This window comes from Scyliorhinus torazame, chromosome 1 (genome assembly GCF_047496885.1).
Source record: "Scyliorhinus torazame isolate Kashiwa2021f chromosome 1, sScyTor2.1, whole genome shotgun sequence".
In the NCBI taxonomy this organism is placed as follows: domain Eukaryota; kingdom Metazoa; phylum Chordata; class Chondrichthyes; order Carcharhiniformes; family Scyliorhinidae; genus Scyliorhinus; species Scyliorhinus torazame.
The window spans coordinates 280,667,380-280,684,325 of record NC_092707.1 but is presented as its reverse complement, the minus strand read 5'-3'; the positions used below and the strand labels follow the sequence as shown (position 1 = coordinate 280,684,325).

Here is a 16,946-nt window from a genome sequence, read left to right as displayed (position 1 = left end):
AATTCCACTGGGAATCCATCAGGTCCCGGGGCTTTACCCGATTGCATCGCCCCCAGTCCATCTATCACCTCCCCAAGCCCAATCGGGTCACCCAGGGCCTCCACCAGCTCCTCATTTACCTTTGGGAACTCTAGCCTCCCCAGGAATTGATTCATGCCCTCCTTCCCAACCGGGGGTTTCGACTCGTATATTTGGCTATAAAATTCCCGGAACACTTCAGTCACCGCCCCCGGGTCCGTCACCGTCTTACCCCTCAAACCCTTTATTTTCCCTATTTCTCTCGCCGCCTCCTGTTTCCTCAGCTGATGCGCCAGCATCCTGCTAGCTTTCTCCCCATGCTCATATATTGCCCTTTTTACCCTCCTCAGCTGACCCTCCGCCTTTCCTGTGGAAAGGAGCCCAAACTCCATTTGAAGACTCTGATGCTCCTTCAGGAGCTCCTCAGGGGCTGGTTTAGCACACTGGGCTAAATCGCTGGCTTTTAAAGCAGACCAAGGCAGGCCAGCAGCACGGTTCGATTCCCGTACCAGCCTCCCCGAACAGGCGCCGGAATGTGGTGACTAGGGGCTTTTCACAGTAACTTCATTGAAGCTTTTAACTGTCTCAGGTGTGCAAACACACGGGCTCTCTTAACCGACCCGTTCAGTCCACGAACATTCCATGTAACCAGTCTGGTAGTGGGGGCTTTTGCCCCCCTCTCCTTTTGGTCAACTATGACCTTTCCTGGGCCAGCTCCTAGCCCGTGTTCCGCACCTCACTTGATCCGCCCCTCGGCGGCGACTACCATCTGATCTCCATCTCCAGTCTCCTAACTGTCCCTTACCCATCAGCAGTACCTCCCTCCCGCCCCCCTCCCCCCCCTCCCACTTCGTCTTTCCTCAGCTCTCCCCCCACTTTGCTCCCGTGAACCAGATATCCAGCTAGCTCAGCATCTCCCACCCTCTGGCGTCAAAAAATCTGCCGAACGCCAGATTCTATCACACCTAGCAATAACACAAGCACTCAACACAGTAACAACAATCCCAAAAAGCAAACAAACCATCCCCCAACGCGCAGGCAACGAGGCAAACCCCTCCCCCTTTAACCGATTCTTATCAGTTCCATCACCTTCAAACAAAATCAAACACAATAGAAGAAGTTTCAAGCAGCTTAAGCAAAATTATGCCTGCAAGAATCAACCATCTTTCTAACAGAAAGGAAAACACCCCGTCGCAACTTAAAAGTCTTGTACATTATTCAATAAATCTAAATCAAATTACACAAGAAGAAGAGGAAAAAAAAACTTTCTTCCTGAACATCGCGACTTAACTCACAGAATTAAAAAGACTGAAATTTTAAACAAGAGTGAACAGAAAACAGAACCATTTTTCTCACCTCCTCGCCACCCTGTCCCTTCCCCCAAACTCAGACCACCACAGTTTGAGTTTAAAAGTCGTTAAACCAGATTGGCAGATTCTATCCCTCCCCCTTTGACCAATTCTTATCAGTCCCATCACCTTCAAAGAGAATCAAACACATAAGATGAAGCTTCAAGCAGCTTCAGCAAAATTATGTATGCAAGAATCAACCATCTTTCTCGCAGAAACTAAAACACCCCATCGCAAGTTAAAAGTTCTTCCCTCTGTAATCCAGTACATAAAGCAATAAATCAAAATCAAATTGCACAAGAAGAGAGAAAAGAAAAAGAAAAAAAATTAAAATGCCAAAACCCTTTTCTTCCTGAACATCGCAACTTAACTCACAGAATTGAAAGACCGAAATTTTAAACAAGATAAAGCAAAACATAGAACCATTTTTCTCACCTCCTCGCCACCCTTTCCCTTCCCCCAAACTCAGCCCACCACAGTTTGAGTTTAAAAGTCGTTAAACCAAATTGCCAGATTCTATCCCTCCCCTTTGACCTATTCTTATCAGTCCCATCACCTTCAAAGAGAATCAAACACAATAGAAGAAGCTTCAAGCAGCTTAAGCAAAATTATGCATGCAAGAATCAACCAACTTTCTTACAGAAAATAACACACCCCATCGCAACTTTAAAGTTCTTTCCTCTGTGATCCAGTACATAAAGCAATAAATCAAAATCAAATTACACAAGACGGGAGAGGAGAAAAGAGAGACATTTTTTTTAAAACTCCAAAACCCTTTTTTTCCCGAACATCGCAACTTAACTCACAGAATTAAAAGACTGAAATTTTAAACAAGACAAAGCAAAACACAGAACCATTTTTCTCACCTCCTCGCCACCCTGTCCCTTCCCCCAAACTCAGCCCACCACAGTTAGAATTTAAAAGTACTTAAGCCAGATTATTGTCTTTCATAAAAGTAGCCACCTCTTCCGGAGAATTAAAGTACAGATCCCGGTTCTCGTAGGTCACCCAAAGACATGCCGGGTATAACCGTCCGAATTTAATGTCTTTCTCAAACAGGGCCGCCTTAATTTTGTTGACACTACTCTCCTCTTTGCGAGTTCTAGTCCCCAGTCTTGGTACACCCGGATCTCTGATTCTTCCCACATGTACCGTTTTGTCTGCCTGGCCCACTTCATGATACGCTCCTTGTCGAGGGATCGATGTAACGTCGCCACCATGGCCCTCGGGGGCTCACGACCCTGGGGCTTATGTAAGAGCACCCTATGCGCCCGGTCCACTTCCAGCGGCTCGTCAAACAAATCGGACCCGACCATCTCCTGCAACATCTTCCCCACATACGTACCCGCATCTGATCCCTCCTTTCCTTCTGGCGGCCCGACGATTCGGATATTTTGCCTGCGAGACCGGTTCTCCAAGTCTTCTACCTTATCCAGCAGTCGTTTCTGGCTGTCCTGTAGAATGCTAATTTCCAAAGCCATTGCAGTGGACTCCTCCTCTCATTCAGTCGCCTGCTCCTGCAACTTTAGAATCTCCTGTCCCTGGGTCGTCATTTTCTCCTCCACCCAGTCAACCACCTCCTTAATCGAGGCTATCACCTGGGTTACGTCTTCTGGACACTCCTTGCGATGCCAGGCGAACTTCTCATCCAGGTACTCGACACCATTAAAAAAACACTAAGGGTGAGAGCTGCTGAATGTGCAACCGTTTACTCCATGGTCGCCACCGGAAGCCAAAAGAGGGTCCTGTTACAGAGGCAGAGGCAGAAGGAGGGATTTGCGTTGCCAAACATGTTACATTATTATTGGACGGCGAACGTGGAGGTGAGGTGGTAGTGTTGTAGCCATCTGGGATGGCCACTTTCAGAACACTAAATGGACACTCACAGAGACTATAGGGAAATGTGGACAATACTAAGCAACAAGCAGGCACAGAGCCTGAATGTATATTTGGAAAGCAGTCAGCAGACGGAATCAAAACTCTGGGTCGATTAACATATTGATGGCCCATCTCCGAGGAACAAAGGACTAATGCTCAGGTAGCCGATACTGTCTCAGACATTCCGGCGCCACTACCCCAACCGAAAGACACAAAGCAAGGCCAATGGCCACTTAGGACACGCCCAGCCATCAGGGCACCCACCCCTTTATTGGTTTAGATCGATGACAATGATCAAGAAGCTGCCCAACTAATTGGGACCAAGTTTAAGGCCCGCCTAAAAGCACGCGAAGCCCCTCCAAGTATAAGAAGGAACCCCCACCAGAGATTCAGTCTCTTGGATTCGGCTCTCAAGCGGAGAGATCCATCCACCTGCATCACCAGAAGCAAGTAAGTTCAAGTTCAACGCTCGCTACCAGACGGACGGCCTTAGCTGTACTCCTGTTACCTCTTCGAACCCAACAGCCTCAGATCCGAACAACGGCATTGTTCCTCTGACTAAGTGGGCACCCGAAGCTAAGTATAGGTGTTAGCAATAGAGATAGCTTAGCTTGTAGTATTATTGTGCATGAGTAAATCATACTGTGTGTAAATAAATACCATTGACTATTATGAACTAATTAACTGTTGTATTGGCTCTTTGATCGGTATTCGGGTTGAACCTTGTGGCGGTATCGAGAGATACCTGGCGACTCTGAAAGTATACACATAATTAGGATTAAGAAAGGTGACCATATTGACTGCTATATTTATAGTAAGTAAACAGAGCAACAGTGGAAAGGAAAGCGGGTAGAATGGGTTAGGATGGTGGAAGAATCCTGTAGGGGGTCCAGCCTGGGCAATGGTGACAGCAGCGCAGCCACTGGCACCAAAGAGATATACGGAGAGCCCAATTGTGCAATCCACAGTGAAGGTGTGGAACGAGCTGAGGAGTCATTTTAGGTTAGAGGGGATGTCGGTGTTAATGCCTTTGTGCGAAAACAACAAATTTAAGCCAAGGTGGGAAAGATGGTATGTATAGGAAGTGGAGAGAAGCGGGACTGGTGAGGGATCTGTATCTGGAAGAGAGTCTTGCCAGTATAAAGGAAAAGAGGTAGAGAGTAGAGCTCCAGAAAGGGAGCGAGTTTAGATATTTATAGGTAAGGGACTTTGCACGGAAGGTCTGGAAAGAGTTCCCCAAGCTGCTGAAATATGTCCTACTGGAGTGGCTGCTGCTCCCGGACATGGAAGGGGAGGGCAGGATCGCAGACATATATGGATGGCCGGGAGAACAGCGGGGTGAGCAGATGGTGAAGAATAAGGAGAAGTGGGAGGGGGAGCTGGGATGGGCGATAAACTAGGGAGTGTGGAGTGAGGCACTACGCATGGTAAATGCAACTTCCTCATGCGCAAGAATTAGCCTGATACAGTTCAAGGTGGTACATAGGGTGCATATGACTCGGATGAGAAAGAGTGGGTTCTTCCAGGGAGTGCAGGCATGTGCGAGAAGTGTTGGCGGGGACCACACATATATGTTCTGGGGTTGTAAGAAACTTGAGAGATACTGGGCGGGTGTGTCACGACACTAACAAAGATTGTGGGGGAGCAGGTCGAGCCGGACCCTATGGTGGCGATATTTGGGATATCAGAGAAGTTGGAGCTGACGGAGGAGGAAGGCCGATGTCGTGGCCTTCTCTTATCTGGTTTCCTGGCGAAGGATCTTGTTGGAATGGCATTCGGCAATGCTGCCTGGGGTGGCGGCCTGGCTAGGAGGCTTATATGACTTTCTCAGTTTGGAAAAGATTAAATATAAACTGAGGGATTCAGCGGAGGGCTTTGAGGCAAGGTGGGGGCTCTTCATGGACATGTTTGAGGAGCTGTTCGTCGCGGGGAGGGGGAGGGAAGGAGGGGGGGTTGGTGTTTGGTCCTTTGGACTTTGAAAAAGAATCCACCAAACTCGGGCAGCACGGCAGCACAAGTGGATAGCACTGTGGCTTCACAGCGCCAGGGTCCCAGGTTCGATTACCCGCTGGGTCACTGGCTGTGCGGAGTCTGCACGTTCCCCCCCTGTCTGCGTGGGTTTCCTCCGGGTGCTCTGGTTTCCTCCCACAGTCCAATGACGTGCAGGTTAGGTGGATTGGACATGGTAAATTGCCCTTAGTGACCACAAAGGTTAGGAGGGGTTATTGGGTTACGGGGATATGGTGGAAGTGATAGCTTAAGTGGGTCAGTGGAGACTCGATGGGCCGAATGGTCTCCTTCTGCACTGTATGTTCTATGTTCACTGCTACTTGTCCAAATCAGAATACTTTATTAAGTCTCGTGTGGTAAGATAGCAACCTGATACAGAGCTTGTTATCATGGAATGTGCTAACTACTCCTCTGGAACTTGCACCTGGCACTGGTCATTCACATTTATGCCTTATTACCCTCTCTAGCTTCTTTCCAACATGGCCGGATGTATCTCCCTTTATAGTGGAGTCACAGGTCACATGATCTTGGTTTAAAGACAGCATGCTGTGTCTGTACCGCCACCTGCTGGTTGTAGTTCGCACACCATCCAACTATGATATAACTCAAATGCATATCACCACAATGGGGGGGCGGGGGGAGGGGGGAAATCTGTGCAAACTGTAGAATTCTGTGATGGGAAGCATGTTTCCCAGATTGTTCATGTTTTGTAACTGTTTGAATAAGTTTGGAACAAAATACATGAAAAAAAAGATTTGAGCTAAGTGTGTCAGACATGTTAGCAGGCAAGTCTCGACATGTTGGTTTTCTCCTCCTGGTCACAATGAACAGCTCAGTGGGTTAGTTCTCTAATTAGAGAGATTGAATGCAAGAATGGTCATAAGACACCGAGCAGCTAAAACACCCAGCACTGTAATTCCAGCTTGAAATTAAATGAAAATCGTATATTGTCACAAGTAGGCTTCAAATGAAATTACTGTGAAAAGCCCCTAGTTGCCACATTCCGGCACCTGTTCGGGGAGGCTGGTATGGGAATTGGACCGCGCTGTTGGCCTGCATTGGTCTGCTTTAAAAGCCAGCTATTTAGCCCTGTGCTAAACCAGCCCCTAATTCATGATCTAATGTTTTATTTGCTCCTTAACAGCAACACTTGGTGGCATTCAGGGCAACCTGTCAGGGTATAATCATTATCTTACACGTTTGGATAAATTTTCCAATCGGGAACATTGGGGTTTGAGGACTCCTGACAGGAAAATTGGCTGCAGATCCCATGTGAGCCCTGATCATTTCTGGCTCAGAAATGGAACAGGAATAACAGGGTCTGAACAGTGCACACTGTTCTGCAGTGTGTAAGTCAGCCAGCAACCAGTGGGGTGGTCGCTATACCCCGTAAATTGCTGATCATCACACGTTTGCTGGATGCTTTGTTCTGCTCCACTGTGAGCCTTGTGAAAACAGCAGCTCGTGTCTAATCACCCCAGGATCATGAAGTTTCTGTATTTGCTCGTTAATTACTCAAACTCACAACAGAAAAGTAGGTCTGGCAATTCGCAGTATAAGGGAAGACAATGGCGTAGTGGTAATACCACTGGAGTAGGAATCCAGAAGCTCAGGGGATATGGATTTGAATCCCCCGACAGCAGCTGTTGGGATCTAAATTTTCTTAATAAATCTGGAACATAAAGTGAGCCTCGGTAATGGTGACCATGAAACTATCATCAATTGTTCACTGATGTCCTTTAGCGAAGGAAATCTGCCATCCTTACCTGGTCTGGCCTACATGTGACTCCTGTCCTCACCAATGTGATTGGCTATTAACTGCCCTCAAAATGGCCGAGCAAGACACTCAGTTCAAGGGCAATTAGGGATGGGGAACAAATGCTGTTCTATGTAATATTCAATTCGGAGTGTATTTTTACAAATTTTATGAATAAAGTATATTTTTTGCGGGGGGGGGGGAAGGGAATCTTTGCAGCAATAACTGTGGTGTTACTTTGTTTTTATCCCAGCTGTCACTGTGCCACGCGATATTTCCTCCTCAAAAATCCCTCAGAAGTAAGTTCTCAGCTGGAATATTGTGTCCAAATCAAGAGTCCACTCTGGGAACGATGTCAAGGCCTTGGAGAGTGTATGGAGCACTTTTATGAAAATAATACCAGGAAGAGGTAACTTGCCTGGAGATGCTATGGAAACCAGTTTCAATAAACCTATCCGTAATTTCTTTCCACACTTGAATAATGATATATTCTTTTAAAAGTATTGTTACTATTAACTCTTCTGTTTTCCTGGTTGTTTTTGTGCTCATACAGACCTAGAGCAAAGTGGGGTAAGCACAGAACATGGTGGCATATGAAATAGGAGCGATAGTAGGCCATTCGGCCTGCAAGCCTGCTCCGCCATTGAATATGATGGGATGAATGTGGGAATTTCAGATATATTGGGTGGAATTCTCCGTAGCCTGATGCCGAAATCGTATTCGGCGATCGGGTGGAGAATGGGCTCCGATGCCGAAATCGGGGCTGGCGCCAGTTTGACGCAGGTCAGCCATGCTCCGCCCCCTCCGAAATGGCATCATCATGACGCACGCTGCACGCAGTCTCAATGTCGTTGGCGCGTCATCGGCCGGCCCACCCGCGATGTTCCACCCCAAATGGGGCGAGTTCTCGACGGTGCGGGACATGTGCGGCCCCACAAATCGTGAACCCGGCGTGCTGTGTTAATAATAAAGTTTGTCTTGTATTATTATTATTACTGGGCGGGAATGTGGAGAAGGTAGGGAGCTGGGTCAGAGGGGTTGACTCCCAATGGGTCAGAATGGAGGAGAGTTTGGGTAGGGGGTCGGGATTGAAGGCGCTAGCGACTGCGCTGCTCTCGACGGCCCCGGGGAAATACTCAGCGAGTCCGGTAGTAATAGCTTCGTTGAGAATTTGGAGGCAGTTTCGACAACACTTCGGGTTGGCAATAGCGAAATAAGGTTGGGATAAGCCTGCAAAGAATATGCAACAACTGAAATCTTGCCACCAAGGAACACCAGCCATTAAGTTGCATCTCCGGCAGAACTTGGGTCTCACACGTACCTTCCTGTTCACTGCTAAGCCCCAGAAAACAAAACCTACCATTCCCAGGTATATTCCCGTCATGTTCCTCGCTGATGCATCTTGGTGTGGTTGCTTGTTCTGCATTTTGGAACTTCAGTATCTTCAAGCGAAAAGAGATTATGAAGAATGTTCTCAGAGAGAGTAACGATGTTCCTTCTACATTTTATAAACCTTTTGTTTCTCTGTCATCAAATGAAGTTTGGAGACAAGGAAGGAACCGCAGGCGATTGTCCAGAAAATCAACTGGCTTTCCTTTGAATGCACTGTATAAATACACAGAACATTTATCAGAAAATGTAGAATTGCTTTAAAATAATAACAAACCAATCTGTTCTAGCAAAGAGTGGGTCCAATCTTTAAACAAAAATGTATTTATAAAAGTAAATGTTGTTAATCTCAACAGAAATTCTTACAGGATCAAAGAATCAGCTCCCTCAGAAAGTTTCAACTTTCTCAGTAAATTCCAACTCTCTGACAGCTTCAAAATCCAGGTGTAAAATCGAAGTGAGGAGGAGAAGGTTTAGAGCTGGATAAACGAAACAGGTAACGTTCCAGCTTCCTTCCAAACTCCCAAATTGCCATTATTTCCAGGGAAGCCGATGAAAAACCTGACCAAGTTTCCAGGAAGTTGAGTGCTGTGGGGAGAGGTTTTGTGCTGCGGTGCCGTCTGCAAACATTGCAGAGACCAAAACAAAGCAACCTTAACAAGCACCCTGGCAACCACAAAGTCTCAACTCCCTTACTACTCTCAAGCTCCTTCCCCCAAGTGTATCTACATCCCTGTAGACTGAAGGTGTGTCTATGTGTGTGTGTAGGGTGTGTGTTTCTGTGGTGTGTGTATACATATGTGTGCGCATGAGGCTGTGTGTGTACTTCTGTGATTGTTTCTGTATGTGTGTGTGTGTGTCAGAGCCTGTGTATCTGTATGTCTGTGTGCATGTATGTGTGTGTGTACATCTGTCTGTGTGGCTGTCTGTTTGGGCTTATGTGTGTGTCGGTCGATGTATCTGTGAGTGTGTATTTGTATGTATGGGTGTGAGATTCTAATAGCACCCAGCAGAGGGAGATCACTGTGGCATAATGTTGCAGCTTATAATTCCTATCCATAGAATTCCTACAGTGCAGAAGGAGGCCATTTGGCCCATTGAGTCTGTCCAAAAGAGCACTCTACCTAGGCCCACTACCCTGTAGCCCCATAATCCCACCTAATCTACACACCTTTGAACATAAAGGGGCCATTTTTTATCATGGCCCATCCACCTAACCTGCACATCTTTGGACTGTGGGAAGAAACCAACGCACCTGGAGGAAACTCATGTAGACAAGGGGAGAAAGTGCAAGCTCCCCACAGACAGTCACCCAAGGCCAGAATTGAACGCGTGTCCCTGACGCTGTGAGGCAGCAGTGCGAACCACTGTGCCTCGATTTCCTTGATTTTGTTGTCGAAGTATAGTGAGTAGAATGGAGTAGAATATTCTCTGGAGTTTAGATGTGTAAAATTCTCAGAGGGTTTGATAGGGGAGACACTGAAAGACTGTAGCCCCTCGTGGGGAAGCGTAAAACACGGAGTCACAAACTCAGTATAACGGGTCGGCCAGTTCAGACCGAGATGAAGAGACATTTTTTCACTCAGTGAGTTGGTGAATATTTGGAATTTGCCTGCATGCGGGGTTGTGGATACTCAAGCTTTGAATGTATTCAAGAGAGCTATTTATCAAGGGACATGGGGTTAGGGTGGGAATGTGGAGCTGAGAAAATTTAAGATTTAGATTTATTGTCATGTGTACCAACGTACAGTGAAAAGTATTGTCCTGCGTGCAGTCCAGGCAGATTGTCCCATACATGAAAAACATAAATGATAAGTACACAATGTAAATACATAGACATTGGATGAAGCATACGGAGTGTAGTGCTACAACCATAGAGAAGATGTGTAGAAAGAATAGTTCAGTCCATAAGAGGGTCATTCAGGAGTCTGGTAACAGCGGAGAAGAAGCTGCTTTTGAGTCTATTGGTGCGTGTTCTCAGACTTTTGTATCTTCTGCCCAATGGAAGAGGTTGGAAGAGAGAATAGCCCCTGTGGGAGGGTTCTTTGATTATGCTGTCCGCTTTCCCAAGGCAGCGGGAGGTGTAGACAGGGTCAATCAATGGGAGGCGGGTTTGCGTGATGGACTGGGCAATATTCACGACTCCCTATATTTCTTACCGTCTTGGGCCGAGCAGTTGCCGTACCAGGCTGTGATGCTGCCAGACAGGATGCTTTCTATGGTGTATTTGTAAAAATTGGTTAGAGTCAATGTGGACATGCTGAATTCCCTTAGTTTCCTGAGGAAGTATATGTGCTGATGTACTTTCTTGGTTGTAGTGTCGACGTGGGTGGACCAAATCAGCCATGATCTTATTGAATGGCGGAACAGGTTAAAGAAGCCCAATGGCCATCTCCTGATCTTGTTTCTTCTGCTTTTTGGAATTGGCAAGGCCAAATTCCCATTCTCTCCAGCACAAAGTCCAGCTGCAGACTCTTTCCAGTATGTTTATTATTCTGCTCTAACTTAATTAAAATGTCTTTCTTAATACGTCTGTGTGAGGCTTGGTTTAAAACAAAATCTTAGAACGAGACAAAGGCAATGAGCTCAATGTAATAGGATCCAAATCTAAATCAAGCTGAAGTCCCAAGATACATAAAAATTCACAGCTACTGAAAATGGATATCAATAAAGAACACAGCCATGCATCATTCCATCTGTATGCCATTGCGATCAACATATGCTGACCTGTTTTTGCACTGATTGTGAATGTAACTATAACTAAACACACTTTGTGTTTGGATTGTAGATACTGCTTGCTGTATTTAAGCAAAAAATGTCGTTACGATCCCAGACCAGACCCTAACATTTGCTAGGATACCGGACAGGAATGACAATACTTTTTTTAAATTTGTAAAACGGTAAGGAAAGAATACTTTGCTCCAGGAATGATTCCATATAAAAATAGGGATATGGTATATTAAAACAAACTGTATTATTAATACAGTATTAAACTACCTGAACATCACAGAAATATAGCTTACAATTACCAGTTAAACAATCCTTAACAATAAAAAGAAACACTATAGCTTCTAATGGATACATTTTTTTACCTCCAATCAAGCAAAGCCCATCACAGGTCAAAAAACACTTTCAAATTGAGTTAGCAAGCACAGGATTACTTCTCAATCTTTGGATAGAGAGATCTTTTGAGAGACTGCTTGAAGGAAGAGAAAGGTTCTGTCAGATTAATGCTGAACCTCTGATACCTTACTGCAGAAGCTACTGTTCAGCTCACAGCCAAAACTAAACTCTATAGCCCTGGCTCCTCCCATTAATTACATCATCACTATTCTATTCAAATCCCATGAGCCACTTGCTTAAGTTTACGTCTCTAATTATCTACTCCCCAGAAATTCTAACAAAAACCCATCAGGCCTCTCCTTGTAAACATAAGCATGGCTTGAAAGGATTATTATCTCACATTTACAACATCTTAATTGTACCTTATGCAGCCACAAAGTTTAGCTGTCTTTCAAACCAGGATTTTTGAAACATATGCTGCAGCAGAAACATACACATCCTAACCCAGGCTTTTAAAACCATTACTGCACCAGATGTAATAAAATATATGTACCAATTCCTTACATTCATCGTACTGTGTTGTCAGTTTTATATAATGATACGCACTAGTTTCCTCCATACCTCTTCTCACAGCTTGTCCATGTGTTCCCATAACTCAATTTTCCTGGAAAAGGTTGGTAGTCTGTCATCATAGGATGTAGCTTGAGAGGCACCACTCTGCATCAAGCACAAGTGACCAAGCGACTCTCTTACTTTTACCACAGGCACTTTGAAAGGATTTACAAATTGATACACAACCTGTTCGGTAATATGATAGATATACCTGCCTTGGTCATCATGTCCTGGAATGAGATGTGAACCCAAGGCTTCTGGCTCAGAGACAGGGACGCTACCCCCTGCAGCACAAGACCTCCAAACTTTCCTGCTTTTTAGCAGTGGCCAATCAACCATTCTTCTTTGGTTTTAAAGTGCTTTGGGAAGTCCTGAAAGGTGCTACACAATGCTAGCCTTGTTTTTTTTTTATGGGTCTCTTTTACCGCATGCTTCTGTTTACATGTCACGTCTGTCAGATGCTAATGGTGGATGGAGTTTATCAGCAATTCGTAGGCAGCAGCCATCTGTTCCCTACAAATGTTGCCCTGACGTAATTGTGGAGCATGTATACACACACAGATGATAGAGCACACAAACGTTTACACACACAAATAGAGATTCTGTATACTTTGATGCGGTATCCCTTTAAGGAACTTACTGAATTTTAAATTTATCCCTCAGTTTGTTGGTTTAGTTTATTTAGTTAATGAAAGAAGTTCATACAAATGGATTAATCAAAGTAAATATGCTTTAATTTTGCTTGCATGCATTTTTGCATCACATGAGAGTGTGAGCACATTGATTAGCTGCACATAAAAGCTAACACACGGTTTGTGCATTCAATGAAATTTAACAAAACTACATTGAAGTAAATTGATAACATTTGCGTTATGAGCGAACTTACATCGGACCAATGCAGGTCTCCTTGTATCTTTAACCCACCAGTTGTTCCTAAACTCACATAGAAAACATAATTGATAGAAAGATAAAAGAAAAATAAATGAATTGTCAGTCATTCATTAAACAAGCTTTGCAACAGTAGAAAGGTACAAAATAAGCAACTTCGATGATTTTTTTCTTAGTCTTCAGCACATGGCATTGTATGTTTTTATCATTTCTTAGAAATGTGACAATTAATGCTCCTGGCAATAAGAAACAAAACAGAGCTTCTCAATTAAGTTGCAATTTGTTCCACATTTTTCCTTTGATCACGCCTTTTGAGGAGTAGACTATTAACTTCAGTCACAGTAGAAATCAATGGCCTGAGTAGAAATTTGAAACAAAATGGAAAGATCAGATTCGAAAACCAATTAATTAAGACATCCTTCAACCTTTTCATTTTGAAACAAGTATCAGTAATTGAGAAAAATACAGGGTCATTATCAGACGAATAAATCAAAGTATTATTACATCAGTCAGTATAGTTTTAAAATGGCCAAACACTTCACACGGCCACCATCTCAAGGGTAGTTAAGGATGGGCAATAAATGCTGGCCTGGCCAGCAACGCCGACACCCATGAACAAATAAATAAAGAATAAAGAAATGAAGAATGCAAGAAAGGCTTTTCTTAGCAAGACTGTGCATGGAAGGAATTTTATCAGCAATGTCTGTAGTTACATTGAACAGTTTAAATTTAGATTAGCATGGCGCTGGAGGTATTGCATGTCATGCCATACACCGTGGGCTAGATTCTCAGTTTTTGGGACTATGTCCCCACGCCGTCATGAAAACTGTGGTCTTTTACACCGGGAAAACCGGCGTTGAAAGGCCACAGATTCACTGTCTTGCAGGGGGCTAGCAGGAAGCTGTCATAGAGCTCGCAGCCCTAGCTGCCGATACGGCCCCCGCAACTCCGGGTCAGAGGCCGCGCATGGCGGTGGCCTTCAGTGGCCGCACCATGCTCCATGGCGGACTCAGCCCGAGACCTGGACCGCTGAAATAGTGCCCTACATCGGCTGCTCGCCCACCCCAGATCACCCGCACACATAGCCCCCAGTCCCGAATGAAGCCCCCCGATTTTCGGGTGGGGGGGGGGGGGGAATTGCAAAACCGGCGCCGGTCCTGATTTTGTGCGCGAAAACAGATTTTCCGCCCCGTCACTGAACGCGATTTCGGCGTCAGGGTGCGGAGAATCCAGTCCCGTGTATTTTAGTAATTGTAATTTAGATCAAAACGTTTGCACGTTGTGCAGCATCCATTGAAAACACATTGGATTTCAGCATAGGCAGTGACTGTGATTATGAGTAAAGTGAATTATATCTAGATTAGCACATTTAAAAGAAGCCCAGGCAGTTGAAGGAAATTTGTCAGATTTAAAAGAATATCCATTAATATTTATTGCAGTTGTTTAGGTAGCTATATCATATTTTGTCAACTGTTGTTAAATTACAAAATAAATCCAAGTACTTTTCTCTCTATCCTCAATTTTAGATTTTCACATAAGCATATTAATTTCCCAATTGTGCATTCATTATTTCATTGCTGATCCACACAGCTTTTGATTTATGCTGGAAAAAGAGATGAAAGTCATAGAATCAGACAGTACAGAAGAGGCCCTTTGGCCCATCAAGCCTGCAAAAATAAACCACTCTAATTTACACTAATCCCGCTTCCCAGTACTTAGCCCATAGCCTTGAATATTATGACATTTCAAGTACTCATCCAAGTACTTTATAAAGATTGTGAGGTTACGCGCCTTTACTACCCTCCTGGGTAGTGCATTCCAGATTCCCACTACTCTCTGGGTGAAAAGTGCTTCCTCAGATCCCCTCTAAACCCTCTGCCTTCCACCTTAAAATTATGCCCCCTTGCTATTGACCCTTCACCTAAGAGGACCAGCTGCTTTCTAGTCACACTGTCCATGCCCCTCATAATCTTATACACCTTAATCAGGTCCCCAGTCAGCCATCTCGGCTCCAAAGAAAATAACTCAAGCTTATCCAGCCTCTCTCCATAGCTAAAATGCTGCTGAATATCCTCTGCACCCTCTCTAGTCCAATCACATCTTTCTTATAATGCGGTGACCAGAGCTGAACACAGTATTCCAGCTGTGAACTAACCAAAGTCCTCTACAGCTACAACATAACCTTCCTGCTCTTATAACTTACACCAAGACTAATAAAGACAAATGTCCCGTATGCCTTCTTAACTACCCTATTAATCTGCCTTCAGGGATCTGTGGATAAGCACCCCAAGATCCCTCTGTTCCTCTGTGCTTCCAAGTGTCCTCCCATTCATTGAATACTCCCTTGTCGTATTACTCCTTCCAAACTGCATCACCTCACACTTGGCGGCATGGTAGCACAGTGGTTAGCTGTTTCACAGTTCCAGGGTCCCAGGTTCGATTCCAGGATTGGGTCACTGTCTGTGTGGAGTCTGCACGTTCTCCCCGTGTCTGCATGGGTTTCCTCCGGGTACTCAGGTTTCCTCCTACAAGTCCTGAAAGACGGGCTTTGTTAGGTAATTTGGACATTCTGAATTCTCCCTCAGATTACATGAACAGGTGCCGGAATGTGGCGACTAGGGGCATTTCACAGTAACTTCATTATAGTGTTAATGTAAGCCTACTTGTGATAATAAAGATTATTATTATTTTCAGGGTTAAAATCCATCTGCCACTGATCTGTCCATCTGACCAATCCATCTATATCCTCCTGTAACCTAAGACCTTCTTCTGCACTGTCACCCACTCGGCCAATCTTTATGCCATCTGCAAACTTACTTATCATTACCCCCATCCCCCCACATTTTCTTCTATATCGTTTATATATATATATATCACAAACAATAAAGGACATAAGGGACCCAGCACTGAGCATTGTGGTACATCACTGACCACTGACCTTCAATTACAGCCTTCTACCACCACCCTCTGTCTCCTATCACTAAGTCAACTCTGGATCCAATTTGCCTCATTAACCTGGATCCTGTGTGCTTTTACCTTCTTTATCAGTCTCCCATGTGGGGTCTTGTTAAAGGTTTTGCTGAAATCCATATAACCACATCAACTACACTACCCTCATCTACACACCTGATCAGCTCAGCAAACAATTCTATCAAATGTGTTAGGCATGATCTCCCTCTGCCAACGCCATTATGACGTCCCTCATCTAACCTTACCTCTCCAAGTGAAGATTGATTCTGTCCTTCGGAATTACCTACAATAGTTTCCCTTCCACCAATGTGAGACTCACTGGTCTGTAATTCCCTGGGTTATCTCTATCATGCTTCTTTAAAAGTGGAACCACATTAGCCATCCTCCAGACCTCCCCTGTGACCAGAGAGGAATTAAAAATATGAGCTAGAATCATTGTAATTTCCTCCCATGCCTCTCACAGCAGTCTGGGATGCAACTCATCTGGACCTGAGGAGCTGTCCACTTTTAAGCCTGCCAAAATCTCCAGTACATCCTCAATCTCCCATGTGAAAATGTTTAACAAAAACAGAAAGTGCATGATTACATCAATTCGTCAGCAGAAAAGGAGATTGAAATGTTGGGACGAACTCCAAAATAGCACGGAGGTCTTGCCATGATCCGATCCCAAATTCCAGGAGCTGAGTCATTAACATATTTTGCAAAGCTTGCGGCAGCGGTCGGACTACAGGAGCACCAATCCAACAGATTTGGTGGGATTTTACCGAGGAATATAAGAAGAGGAGGAGACCAATCCATCCCTTGAGCCTGGCCTGCCATTCAGTGAAATCATAGTTGATTTGAGATCAGGGAGGAAGTAGCGTAGCGATACTGTTACTGGACTAATAATCCAGAGACCCAGGATAATACTCTGGGGACCCGGATTCGAATCCCACCACAACAGATGATGACATTTGAATTCAATTTAAAAATCTGCAATTGAAAATCTAATGATGACCCTGAAACCATTGTTG

General features: G+C 44.7%; 1 protein-coding gene and 1 pseudogene across 4 annotated transcripts in view; both read right to left on the bottom strand.

Annotated features, from left to right (window-relative positions):
- The window catches only part of LOC140421790 (uncharacterized), a 333,807-nt gene extending 324,796 nt beyond the window's left edge, over positions 1 to 9,011 (bottom strand). For 2 of the 4 annotated variants that reach the window (XM_072506679.1, XM_072506666.1), the window contains exons 1-2: positions 8,767 to 9,011; positions 8,372 to 8,616 (exon numbers count right to left, since the gene is read on the bottom strand). In XM_072506679.1, coding sequence (XP_072362780.1) covers positions 8,372 to 8,437 — 66 coding nt within the window. In that variant the 5' untranslated portion in view covers positions 8,438 to 8,616; positions 8,767 to 9,011. The remainder of the gene's footprint in view (positions 1 to 8,371; positions 8,617 to 8,766) is intronic. The other 2 variants (XM_072506655.1, XM_072506676.1) reach the window with 1 other exon arrangement.
- Positions 9,012 to 13,244: 4,233 nt separating this feature from the next.
- Positions 13,245 to 16,946, bottom strand: part of LOC140420744 (otoraplin-like) — a 35,675-nt pseudogene continuing 31,973 nt past the window's right edge.